The following is a 12,833-nucleotide window of genomic DNA, read 5'->3' on the forward strand; positions in this document are numbered from 1 at the left end:
GGGCTGTGAGTGGCCGTGGTGCTTTAGGGACCCTGCTCCTGACACACTCAGCTCTCACATGAAATGTTCAAGCTGCAGGAATGTTGAAGTTCAATGTAGATTTGTAGAAAGCATTTCTAGACAAGTCAAAAAAAAGGCTATTTTTTTTTTTTTTGCTTTTTTAATTCAGTCTAATGTCAGAACCTTCCATGTACACTAAGAGGTGGGATTAGAACCAGTCTTTTTAAATCCAGTCTGGTAGGAAAAGACAGAAGCCCCTTTCCAGGAAAGGTGGCTTAGAACAAAACTACTCATGTTTCACTCTAAGCACCTTGACAAACTGTACTGGTTCCTGTCAGAGCAGAGGACAGCAAGATGGCACAATGTGAAAGAATCACAGGCTCTTTATAAATACTGTATGTTGAAATACTGCTATATACCTATTTGTAAATCCATTAAGCTTAATTTGCATTAGATATTAAAATGCGCTTATAAACAGCCTGCAATGAGTACTAAAAATTAATGAGTACTAAAATTTAAAATGCAGTTGAGACTCTTTAAACCAAGTCACATGCATCACAGAAGACATCATCAGGTAATGATTTCAGTGGTCATTTTGAAAATAGCTGCAGTCTTGGCACGTTTTTATTCAAAACAGTGCAAGAGGAATCAGTACTTTCCCACATTTAACCCTACAAACCTGCCCAGGCTGTAGGGAAGCTTAGCTGCAGCTTCTCTGTAGTAAGTTACTCACACACAGTCCTTACCTCTGTGTTCTCACAGCTTCAAACACCACTGGAAAGTGCTGCCCTTTCAAAGACAATCTGTTAAAAAGTGCTTTTCTGTTCCTTCAAGTTACAACCAAAGCTCATTGTCCCATCTGATCCTTCTCTGCTGGAGTCAGACAACAGCAAGAACTTGCACTGACAGCGAAGGAAGGAAGTGCACGCAGGTTCAACAGAATGGTTTCACTAGAAATTTATTTCTTTAAACATGGCCACTTTGAGATTAATGATACTACTTCAGGGAACATGAAAGAATAAACAATTTTAGAAGGGAAACAATCAGGTAAGTCAGGATTTGCTTTTCAAACAGTAAAAGGCCAAGCTTCAAGAGGCAATAAATTTTGGCAAATGAGGACTAGTATTTTCAAATCCAAAAGTTGGCTTAGTTTTACAGTGGAAGCTGACTGCAACCTTAGGTACCTTTCCACAACGCTGGACTCAGTCGTAACTTAAATGTACAGGAGCATAATGTGAAAAGATTTTGTTTTATTAATTAAAAGTTAACAGCAACAGGCACATATTAAAATGAATATGGCAAAGCCTTTACAAATGGCTTTACGCTGAAGCTCTCTCCCAAAAATGGCTGTTGCAACAAACTGTAAACAGAATTAATAAACAGTCTTTTACAATAATAACAGGGAAATACAAATGAACTAAAAGAAAGCACCAGTTTCTCAAACTAGATTACAGTTGTGCTTACTGTACTTAAAACAATGTAAAACAAATTACAAAAATGGAATGTTTTAAGTTTAAAATTAGTCCTTTAATTTTGTCCTAAAAAACATTTTCTCCTTTTCCCATCAAAAACCCATCAGTGGGTAATGTTTCAGTAGAGGGAGGAATACGTAAACAATGCACTTTTTTTTATTATTTTTTTTCAAATCAAAAACAAATTTGGTCACTTAGCTTTGTGCATAGTTTAAGGCATCTGTAGCAATTTGTTACAGTTTCCTCCCCAGTGTGGCTGTTCATGAAATTGTCACATTCTAAAAGAATAAATTAAAAAAAATAAAAGAAAACAATGTTGCCGTTCAAACCCTTCCCCGAGCCCTCCCGCCCTCCCCGTCCCAAACGTACTCACACACCCACACATACACACACGCTGCAGCGAAAGGGGCATTTGTACCCTTGTTCTGAAGGACACGCTTCCCATCCCACTTTATTTCAGATTGGCAAATACCCTGAGCTGATTATGGTGTTTAGACATTCCACCTTTTTCTTGCATGTGCAGTTCAAGTGTACAATAGTGAGAACAACATGCGATGTTCCCACTGCAGAATCGCAATGCAGTTCAGACGCTTCCCCCCACCCCCACCCCGCCCTTCCCAGATTCAGAAGTGTTTTGTTGCTGTTAAAAAATTGCATTCCCATATAGCACTGGAGTAAAGCTTGGCTGTGCTCTATGATGAATGCTCAGCTCCCAGTGCACAAACAAAATTATGGCAAATGGGAGGCTTTTCTGGCATCCAAAGAAAAGAGAGCTGCAGTCTCAGATTTGATCTTTTTCTTTTAAAAAAGCAAAAAACTGAAGTTAGTGGTTCCTTCACAGCCATGCGCAAAGGTTTAGTCTAGAACCGACAGTTTCAGAGTACATTTGTAAACATCAAGTCTTGCCAGAGGCAGCAGAGGATGGGCACTTCACATTTCCGTATTAAAACAGGGACTGAGTGGAAGGTATGCTTTGAACACATTTATGCAAGTCTTGCTAAATTCCAAGGGAGTGGAACAATCCGTCTCAAGTTTTAGATTTGAAGACCGTATTCCAAATTTCACCAAAAAACCCAAGCCATGTGTGGCACAATGAAGCTTTCGTCCTGTTGCTCCAAGGCTCAGTCACTGCTGTGCTTTGCATATTCAAGGTTCCGAACGAAAACCAGCTGAGGTGGGTGCATATTGCTCTATGTTCAAATCTTGCGGCTTAAAAAAATTCTGGTTCAAATGGTCTGTGTCAAAGGAAAACTTGGAAATAAATAATGCTGGCATCATTTTACCATTTCACTAAAACCTTGGGCTGGCACGTATCTCCTTTAATCCAACCGTGCAGATACCAATAGAAGAGGCAGTTTTGTCATGAGGACTGAGGTCAGGACAATCGAGGTTCCTGAGGTAATATGTCTGAGTCCATTTCCTCAAAAGTAGGGTCAACATCGTCACCACTGCCAGACTGTTCCCTCTGCACTCCCTTCCAGCTTGCCTTGTTCAGTCCCAGGTGGCCAAGCATTGTCTGTGACAGCCTGGTGTTGGAAAACCGGGCCCATTCCCCAAACAGAGGTTCCACTAAGTAGGTCATAAAACCTTCAAAAACAAGCAAACAGAGACAAATGAAAACCAGAAAACAAACCCAGAGAAAAATTAAAATCCTCAACCTAAATATTTTAAATAGAATTTAATAGCAAAATTTAAATCTGTCAAACTACTGTTCTCCAATGTGCATTTAAAAATCCATTTCAATATTTAGGGCATCTGTACAAAATAATCTCTCAAAATATAAAAGATTTTACTAATCAGTCAGAACAGCAGCAGTACACTGGATTACAAATTAACTCTCTTTCTTTCACATCAATGACCAAATAAAGGAAAATATTGAGGAACATGGGGGAATTTTATAATGAATTACCTCACAGACAGTCTGAACTATACTACACAGGGGGGAAAAAAGAATATATTACTTTCACAATATTACGCCAGCTAAAAGTATTTTAAAATATAAATTCTAGAAATTTTTTAAACAAGGCCACAAAACATTAACACACATTTATATACTTGTTTGTGTGTTTATATACAACTTTGTGCATAGGCACATGTTCTCTTATGTGCACTGTCTACTTCCATGAACCAAAAACTCAAGGGTAAGATGACCAAAACTGAATCTGTCAATTATGGAAATGTATGTTTTCCTAACATTCTAAATTAAACCAGTGCATCTTATTGAACACATCAGCTTTTGTGTCAATTTAAAGCATAATTAATACTGTGTTTGTGGTCAAATTTATTCTTTTCTTTACTGTGCTTTTAACTGAGTCCCATTCAACCTACTTTTATTAAAATAAGAGGACATTTTACTGTTTTAAATTGAATTTAGCAAAAACTATTAATATAATGGCTATTCACCATTCTCCATCAAATCTCTGTCCACCACCCTCTTTAAAGGTTGCATTTAAAGGAAATGCTGACATTCCAGAAAGCTAAACCCAGCGAGCTAGAGCCCTATTGTGGCAATCTCACTGCAAAAGGCACCCGAGACCACACAGCAAGGGGAAGGAACCCTCCTCTTCCCAAAATAGCCACTTCAGACCAGGAAAGTTCTGGGCAGCAGCAGTTCAGGGAGAAGTCAGACAGCTGCCTCCCATGCTGTACCTGTTCTGTAAGGGAACAGAGGGGCTCAGGTCTCCAAGACTGTCAGTGCAGTACCTCTTGTAAACAGTTCAAGCCAGAAGTCTTATACAGCAAATTGAAATAAAAGTGCTCTTTGTTATGAAGTGCTGCCACACACACACAGAGCAGGTACAGCCTCTAGCAAATGTACCCAAAAGGTCCTTTGTTCAAATTGCATCCTAAAGAAATCTACTGAAAAAAACTGAACTGTAGTTACCAATCTGGATGTTGGCAATAGTTTCTGTCTGTCGGTCACAAAGTGGACTCACACCCAAGTGATATTTTTTTTCAATATCACCTAAAGAAACAAAAGTATAATACAACCGTTAAGTCATATGGTCCAGACTCAAATCAAACACCAAAAGAAGTGAGCTCTGCCAGGATGGTGTCTTGCAGATGGTAGAATGCATTTACTTCTCTCCCCATCTCCAAAAAAATCCAAGTAGATCTGTCAGTGAGACTAACAGTATTTATAAATACTGTATTTAAATACTATTTTTCATCAAACACTAATTAAAAAACATAGAACCACTAGTTTACTGAAGGATTAACATCCTCTTCCTCACAAAGCTTCCTAGACTGTCACAGAAATGACAAATTAAAATCCCTCCTTAGTAATATAGAAGAGAATAGCTCAGCGTTCAGAAATTTCTGGCCAAAGACAATTTGTGGTTCTGCCTCCCCATCACCTTTACCAAAGATTAAGCCTCATGTGGATAACAGCAAATAAAGCAGTCTGTTCCCCATTTATCATATCCATGTGCAAATTAGCAGGTCTCAAGTCAGCTCAACTAGCCTTAGTTTTATTATTAAAATTTAATAATAATGGAGGAAATTCACTCCATTTGTTAATTACAAGCTTTATTAACTGCTTATATAAGTAGTCGTAACTGCATGGTAACTAAAAACCTCCTTGGCTCTCACCTGCTTACCAACAGGCCTCACAGCTCAAGTTTAAATACTGAAGACACATGATGAACATATTTCATAATTTACTGAAGCCACTAGGTAAATTTAAAGCAGCCATAATTCCTTATCTGAAGCACCTTTCAGGTTGCACCAGCCATTCTAGGTTCAGTTTCTAAGCAGATTCTTCAATGAGCTTTAGTAATTCCGACCTTTTGCAAGAAGTACGACCCATGAAAGGAAAAAAATCCCATACTGCACTGTACATCTCCGTTAGTCCTAAATATAAATGGACTAGGACTCATGATGCTCTTTCCACGCTATAAATACATGGTATACTAACAGATAATTCTACTCTTACCTTGATGGAAGAACTCCTCTGTTACTTTCTCACTCCACTGCTTGCTCAGCTCCCACGTCCGACAGGGGTTACAAATATCCGCACACTTCAAAGCCATCTAACAAGTTAACACACAGTGTTAGACCATCTTTCCCTTCAACAGAAGCACCTGTAATTATTTGTTTCCTTACAGCAGATTATTTTAACTTTTCTGAATAACAAACCTACCTAAGATCTGCGCTCCAAACTTAGCTTCCAAAATATTTAAAAAACACTCAGGGAACTATCAGATCTCATGATCATCCCTGAGTAATATGGAAATTCAGGCAAGTCAAAGTATTTCAGGGGCACTATATTTAGTATATTCGCTGGTACAGGAGCAAAAAAAAAATTCAGAAAAAAGAAACATCAAAGTAAGCAAACAGTATTTTCCATTTCTGGCTCTGAAGCTCATATTTTTAGCAATGGTTTGCACAAGACAGAACTCCTCATCTGTTTGTTTAAGTTTTTTTATAGTCCACAATATGAACCTAATAAGAAAATGTCTACAAATCTAAAAATAATTTCAAGGGTTTTGTTTTTAAAGTTTGTTAAAGCTCACTAGCACAGCTGCAAACTGATTCACAACAGTAGTGCTTTCCTTTCCCAAAAAATGTTCTGACAAAGCATTTCAAATTCTGAGGTTGCTATGGAGTTGTTAGAAAAGCTAAACCCTCTCTTGGAAAAACACCTCTCCTTGCTTTAGTAGCTTTAAGTTATGAGACTTACCAACACTCACCATCACTTGGGAGAAGTGCTGGGGAAGGGAATTGAATGACTAGAAGATAGTTCTGCTTTTGAAAGGAGGAGAAAGCCTGGCAGAAGTAGTATTTAGCATTTTTAAGTAAATTGTTTTTACTCTAAAATGATGTTTTCAAAAATATTCCCAAAAAGATCACCTGTAAAATGAAGTGCCGATGGTTTGCATTCTCCAAACATAGGTCTCCTCTATCCAAATGGGATCGAAACATGGACAGATACTCGTTTTGCTGACTGATGTCTGTGGCAAGAATGAGATCGCCTATCTGGCTTTCCATCAGCTGCCTGAAATTAGTGATACCAAACATTCAAAGCATAACAATTAAGAACAACATTCATCACAAGATTGAGATGTCTTTTTATCATATTTATTATACAAATACAAGCTTTATAATCAGCATTTTCACTGAACTATTTTGTTTGTTTGTTTGTTTTCTTTTGCTGAAAAAGTCTTACAACATCCACAGAAACACCAGGACACTTCACTGGTGGCTTTCAAGAAGATTTCAAAACAGCTTTTACCTTCTTTTCTCCCCACCCCTCCCTTTTTTTTGTTCTTAAAAATGCACAAACTAATTGTTTCAGGATTGTTTCTTGTTAGAGTAGGTGAAGAGGGTCTATTTTAAACTACAGTTGTGGTGGCAGAACAAGAAAAGGCTGCCAAGTTTAATCTGAACAGGTGCTTGTCTACATGAATACACTTCTTCAATGTGCTCACAGTAAATGTTATTTTCCGGATATCACGTTGCACCACGAACTGCTCTACTCCACCAGCAGAGTATCCAGGAATTCTTAAAATAGATCATCATCTACATTTTGTATTCAAAACTGCCATGCAATAATTCATCTTGTTTTGCAAGGCTGTCTTACTTAAGTGACAGCTTGCTTACGTCTTAAAGTAATGTATACTCTTTGGTATAAACATACCTGTTTTCTAATGACATATGTGCAAATAAACCAGACTCTCTCAGCAACCCCACTGCCGATCTCCAGTGATGGTTCTCTAATACTGAGGTATTCTGCGAATTAAAAGGGAATAACACCTATCAGTCAATGCCTTTTTCTTAAACTGAGAGCTGCATACCAAGAGCAGACCAGAAAGTTTTGCTGTGTTTTGGAGTTGGTGTTTTTATTTCTTCCTTCTTTTTTTTTTTCCCCAAAGAGGTTAAAACTCACAAACCTCAAATATGCTGTTAATTTGCACATTTTTTTATCACAGTGGCATGGAAACAATGTCTGGATTCAAACCTACCACTAGCTAAACACATCACAATTTATACTCTTTTTTCTGTACTACTCAAGCATTCTCCAAACCAGGCTTTAACAAAACAACTGATTCTGTTCTTACCTTATATAAAGTCGCTAAATAATGGTTTGTTTTAATTAGGAAAGGTTGGTTAACGCCTGGGTGATCCAAGTCATGTGTGGCAGCTGCTATTAAACTGAGCAGAACATCCCACGGAGTTAAAGATTTGGAAAGCTGCAAGGCAAAACCAATAAATGTTAGTAATGCAAGTATACCCCTAGAGAAAGTGCACGAGTGTTGCATTTTTGGTTTTTAGTAATTAACAGCCAACAGAAATTCAGAGAAAATTTTGAAGATGTAAAACTAATATTCCACTGACTTTGCACAGTATTGCACAGTGGGACTTAGCACAGTCCCACTCAAAGCTACAAAATTTCAACAATGGTTTAAGCATTATTCTTTCTGAATGAGAAGGTTCAGTCTTGAAATTAACACTGGCACACAAAATCCTACTTTCTGTCTGGTAATGAAGTACTATTCCTAATCAGATCCCATAAAAGCAGCAAATTCTTAAAATTAGCTCTCCCTGTCATTTACCGAGTCCATCTGTATGTGTCAATTCTGCTTTAAATACATACTATATTTTAGAAAGCATAAAAAACCCTTCCTCTTAAAGGGAAGAAATCAATGCTCTGGAAGACTTTAGAACTGTTCAGAATGGATTTCTACTCTTATGCGAAATTACATTTAAAAGTCTAGTGGGGCCAGAAACAAAGGAGGAAATTCTGTCACAAATAAATATTTCCAAGAAGTATGTGTATGTCAATTAACTCAGCATTCACCTGCACAGACTTACTTTCACTGCTCATAGCTGTTACTACTTACGATTGGGAGGTTTGTGAGTTAGACTTAGTCAGAAAGTCTAGCTTACACTAAAACAGAGAGGATAATTCTGCCCATACAAAGGTAAAATGCAGCAAACACCCTGCGTGGACAGAAGTTTGTATTCCCTGTTGCATTTGCCATCTATCATGCCTCACAGGTTTACAAAGCACTCTGGTGCAACAGAATCTGTAGCTGTATATGTTACTAAAAATACAAAGTCTATACTTGTATCTAAAGCATCACAAAACTTCCATCATGAGTATTAAATAAAAAATGCTCAGAGCTTCCAAACTGCATGCCATAAAAAAGCTCATCATGTATCAGCTCTGATTTGGCTCACTGCTCTCACTGCATCTGAGAGCAGCACTGAGAAACTGAGTGGGAGGAGTGGGCAAAGAGCCCCTGAAAAACATCGAGGGAGCCAGAACTTACTTGGTTTTACTTCAGAAGCAGAATAAGGAGCTATGCTATTCAAGAGAATACCAGACCGGTGATAATCTGCATCAAGGTAGATAACGTGCCTCACCTGGCCATAAAGCACTGCAGTTTTCAATTTAATACAGAAGAATAGGATTTAGTCCTAAAATTGTCCAATCACTCAGAGCAGCCTGACAGCAGTCCAAGCAGGGAGGAACAAACACTCAACCAGCTCAGCTCCTTAATGTCTGTAACTCTGCCATTTCTTAAAAAGAAAGGCCAAAGAGAAGTCCTAATGTAATGTTACCAACTGCCTCTAGCAGAAGCATCCTATTCAGTGACATCAAAGATGAGCAAAGCAAGGGTAACAGTAGTTTCTGGGGGAAAAACCCCACCCCAAATGATAAATACACAAGTTTATTATTGCCAGCTCTGACTCAGGCTACAATTCTATGCAAATGTCTTGGGGAACAGCACTATGTTAAACAGCTCCAACCTCAATTCCCTACTCTGGTCCAATGTGAAATCACACAAAAAAGTGTCAGCTCAGAAGAGGGGAAAAAAGAAAAGCACATTGCTAAGTGTGAACCCACAACCTCAGCAACAGAGAGAGCAATAGAGAGTTCAAAACTGTGTCTTGTTGGGTTCTTAGGTTTCTTTACTTTTAACAAAAAGTATATATACATATACACATACGTATGCATGTACGTATACATATATATAGATACATGAGCTTATCACTCTCTACAGCTACCTGTAAGGATGTCGTAGCCAAGCAAGGGTCAGCCTCTGCCAGGCAACTAGTGATAGGATGAGAGGACACAGCTTCAAGCTGCATCAGAGGAGGTTCAGGTTGGACATGAGGACACTGGACAATTTCTTCACAGAAAGAGTTTTTAAGCATTGGAATGGGCTGCCCAGGAAGGTGGTGGAGCCACCGTCCCTGGAGGTGTTCAAGAGAAGACTGGCTGTGGCACCTTGTGCCATGGTCTAGTTGACATGGTGCTGTTGGGTCATAGGTTGGACTCAATCTCAGAGGCCTTTTCCAACCTAAATGATTCTGTGATATGCACACACAATACACTCATATGCACACACACAAATGCACATATTTCTGTACATACACATGATATGAAAGTGAGAACACTCCCTTACCTTGGGCTCTTTTAAGTAACAGTGCATGGCCTGAGTCACATCAGCAGCATGAACTGCATTATGATAAGGGTTTTGACTGTGATAATCTTCTTGAACCATAACTGCAGGAAAATAACATATATCCAAATTTAAATAAAATAACAGTTTTTTAAAGTAATATTTTATATTCCATTACTAGGCACAGAAATAAGCAATATCCCAAATCACATTCACATGAAAACATCACAGTCAGTAAATCATCAGCTGAACCACAACACAGGTATACCATTTCTATGTGAAGAAATAGTATTTTCTAAAGGAAATCAACCACATGTGAAGTCATCTCAGAGCAAAATTAAACAACTTGAAATCAGTAAATAATCTGAGAGACTCTGAGACCTTCCCAGAGAAGACTCCCTTTGATAATCTAGACTGTCCAAACCATGAGGCAATCCTGAATACAAAATGATGATGCTGTTTACCAAAGCATCAGGAGGATCCCATATCAGGCCTTGAAAACAGACAGAATCAGAGGAATTAGGCACTGCATTTCTGTCATATGAAGTGCTTTTCTTTCCCATTCAGGAAAGTGGTCATGGAAAGCCACCTCTATGCTTTTATAGGCATCTTATACCTCACTCAGGACAATTTAAGCCTACATGCAAATTAGAAAAGAATCTCCTTTAGATGATGGTCTGACTAACTACTCCTAGATTCAATATTCCCTATTTAACTTCTTCCTTGCTTTTCTCCTCTCTCATTCATTTTCCTCGATGTCTTCGAACAGTATAGGTAGAATTCTTTAAAGGGCATCAACATTAGGTCAAGTACATGGAATGAAAGAACTATAATGTTAAAAAGGATGGAGGGGAAAAAGATCTGAAATACAACAATCAAACTGCATTCTAAGGTTTGGCCTGATACAACACATTAGTTCTTTCAAGCAAACCTAGAAGAATATTTTCCTGGCTGACTACAATCAGTCAGTCCCATCAAACAAACATGCCTACAACCTCTTTTTCTACTCAGTTGCCAAGCCAAAACGGTCCATGTAATTGTGATTGCAATGTTACAGCATTACTGACGTGGTATTTGTGAAGAGCTGTGGTTCATGAAAAGTCAAAATACTGTAACCATCACATAACCTCTAAACTACTCAATGCATACCTGACAGCTCATATAAAGATGATGAAAATAAATGTCTTTGAGCTCTATCAACCTGCAGTAGAACTCTCTCCCACCTGTTCCTCACATCAAGTGCACGAATGCAGATGTCCTTAATTTTTTTGTGGCTTTACAAGCTACCTGAAGTTTACAATTTTTCTAACTTATTTAATAAAGCAGACCTAGGTCAAAATTTTGATCATGGTTTGTCTGAACTAGAATAGCACAATCACTCTATGTTTTCAGGAATAGAGTAGATCATATTTTCTCTCCCCCTGTTCAGGTTTGGAATAAGAACTTGAAAACAACAGTAGGAGGATGTAGATCTCCAAGTAACCTTTGGTAATCACTGAAAGACTATGTATGTGTATAAACATATATATGTATATATATACAAAAATAAAATGTTGAGATCTTACTGAGATGAGAACTAAAACCAGTTTTTTCTACTTAAAAAGATTCCAGTAAATTCCCAAATAAAGTGAATTTTATATGGTACTATGGACCACTTGTGCTGTCCTAGTCTTCCAGAATCTGATCTTCAGATTGCTGTGGACTGGAGTACAACAGGGAGCAAAAGAAAAGAATGAACTGTGTTCATGCTGAAAGCTGCATTTGGAAGAAAAGTTCCTTGATTTGACAGATGTACTAGGACAGACATAAGAAATGTTCTTCTCAGTGACATTAAGTAGAAGGCATTAACAAAAGGGAAAGGTGGTGACTTTCAAAATTAGAATAAAATTTTGCCTTCTTCCAAGTCTAATCTCATTTTAGTGACTTATGACTTTGAGTAACCATATGTAGTTAAAACTATTAGTTATCTTTTGATAACCAGCTAACTAATTCCTAACGAGTCTTTCATTTCAAGTACTATGATTTGCTAAATCTCAACTAACCAGAAGATAAGCAAGATGAGAAAGACAAACCACACTCAGTTACAACTCAAGCAGTCTAAGACTGGATTTCTATAATAATTTTCTTCACATTTCAATATATCAGTCATTAAGGTTGGCCAATTTACACTTCTGAAACTGGAAGGAATTGAGTCCACTTTGAAGCAACGTGAAATGCAAGACAGAACTAATCTTTTTTTTTTTTTAAGCTGAAAGAGAACTAAATTATGAAAACAAAAACATTCCCTTATTTGAAAGGGGAGAAAAGCCTTCCAAATGTGATTTCTCCTCTGTTAAATGACAAACTTTGTAACCACAGAATCGTTTTCTCTGGAACTGTGAAAGCCTGCTAAAACAGACCAGAAACTTGTTTCTCCTGTTCAGTTAAAAAAATCATTCCCACTTCACAAAATTAAAGGTACTGACTGTCACAGAAAAACCAATGGAAAGATGTTGTACACCAGTGCCTGTCTATGGCATTGGGATGCAGAAAGACAGCTCATTCAGCTGTTGAGTGAATGTACTTCTTGGTTTGAATATTCCACGTTGTATTTACAGTTCTTTCCATCAAAGTATTTCAGTGCTGCAGGCCCAAATGTTCAAGTAAAATTGTCCTGCACTCTGCTTAGGGAAAAACTATGCCCACAGTACAGTGCTTACTTGTAGAAGAGTTTGAGCAAGCCATAAAACTGGCACCAGCAAATCCAGCCAAGCTTACATATTCCATACAGTTAGGAAACTATATCACTGGGAAGCAAAGATCAATGCAGAACTGAATATTAAAAGAAAGGAGCTGTCTGCCCCTTCTCAATACAAATGTCACACAATGTCACATATATTTCTGATTATTTAGATTTAATAAATGGAATACAACATCAGCTATGAAACTACTACACTTGTTAATACTTGTT

The 12,833-nt window shown here is 37.8% G+C and overlaps 1 protein-coding gene across 7 annotated transcripts in view; it reads right to left on the reverse strand.

The window, feature by feature from the left end:
• Positions 1-2,068: 2,068 nt before the first annotated feature.
• The window catches only part of PDE7A (phosphodiesterase 7A), a 78,585-nt gene continuing 67,820 nt past the window's right edge, over positions 2,069-12,833 (reverse strand). For all 7 annotated transcript variants that reach the window (XM_017812423.1, XM_017812420.1, XM_017812421.1 and 4 more), the window contains 7 exons: positions 9,887-9,987; positions 7,532-7,663; positions 7,111-7,202; positions 6,324-6,468; positions 5,407-5,503; positions 4,357-4,437; positions 2,069-3,059 (listed from right to left, as the gene is read on the reverse strand). In XM_017812423.1, coding sequence (XP_017667912.1) covers positions 2,848-3,059; positions 4,357-4,437; positions 5,407-5,503; positions 6,324-6,468; positions 7,111-7,202; positions 7,532-7,663; positions 9,887-9,987 — 860 coding nt within the window. In that variant the 3' untranslated portion in view covers positions 2,069-2,847. The remainder of the gene's footprint in view (positions 3,060-4,356; positions 4,438-5,406; positions 5,504-6,323; positions 6,469-7,110; positions 7,203-7,531; positions 7,664-9,886; positions 9,988-12,833) is intronic.

This window comes from Lepidothrix coronata, unplaced genomic scaffold (genome assembly GCF_001604755.1).
Source record: "Lepidothrix coronata isolate B3197 unplaced genomic scaffold, Lepidothrix_coronata-1.0 Scaffold36, whole genome shotgun sequence".
NCBI classification, from domain to species: domain Eukaryota; kingdom Metazoa; phylum Chordata; class Aves; order Passeriformes; family Pipridae; genus Lepidothrix; species Lepidothrix coronata.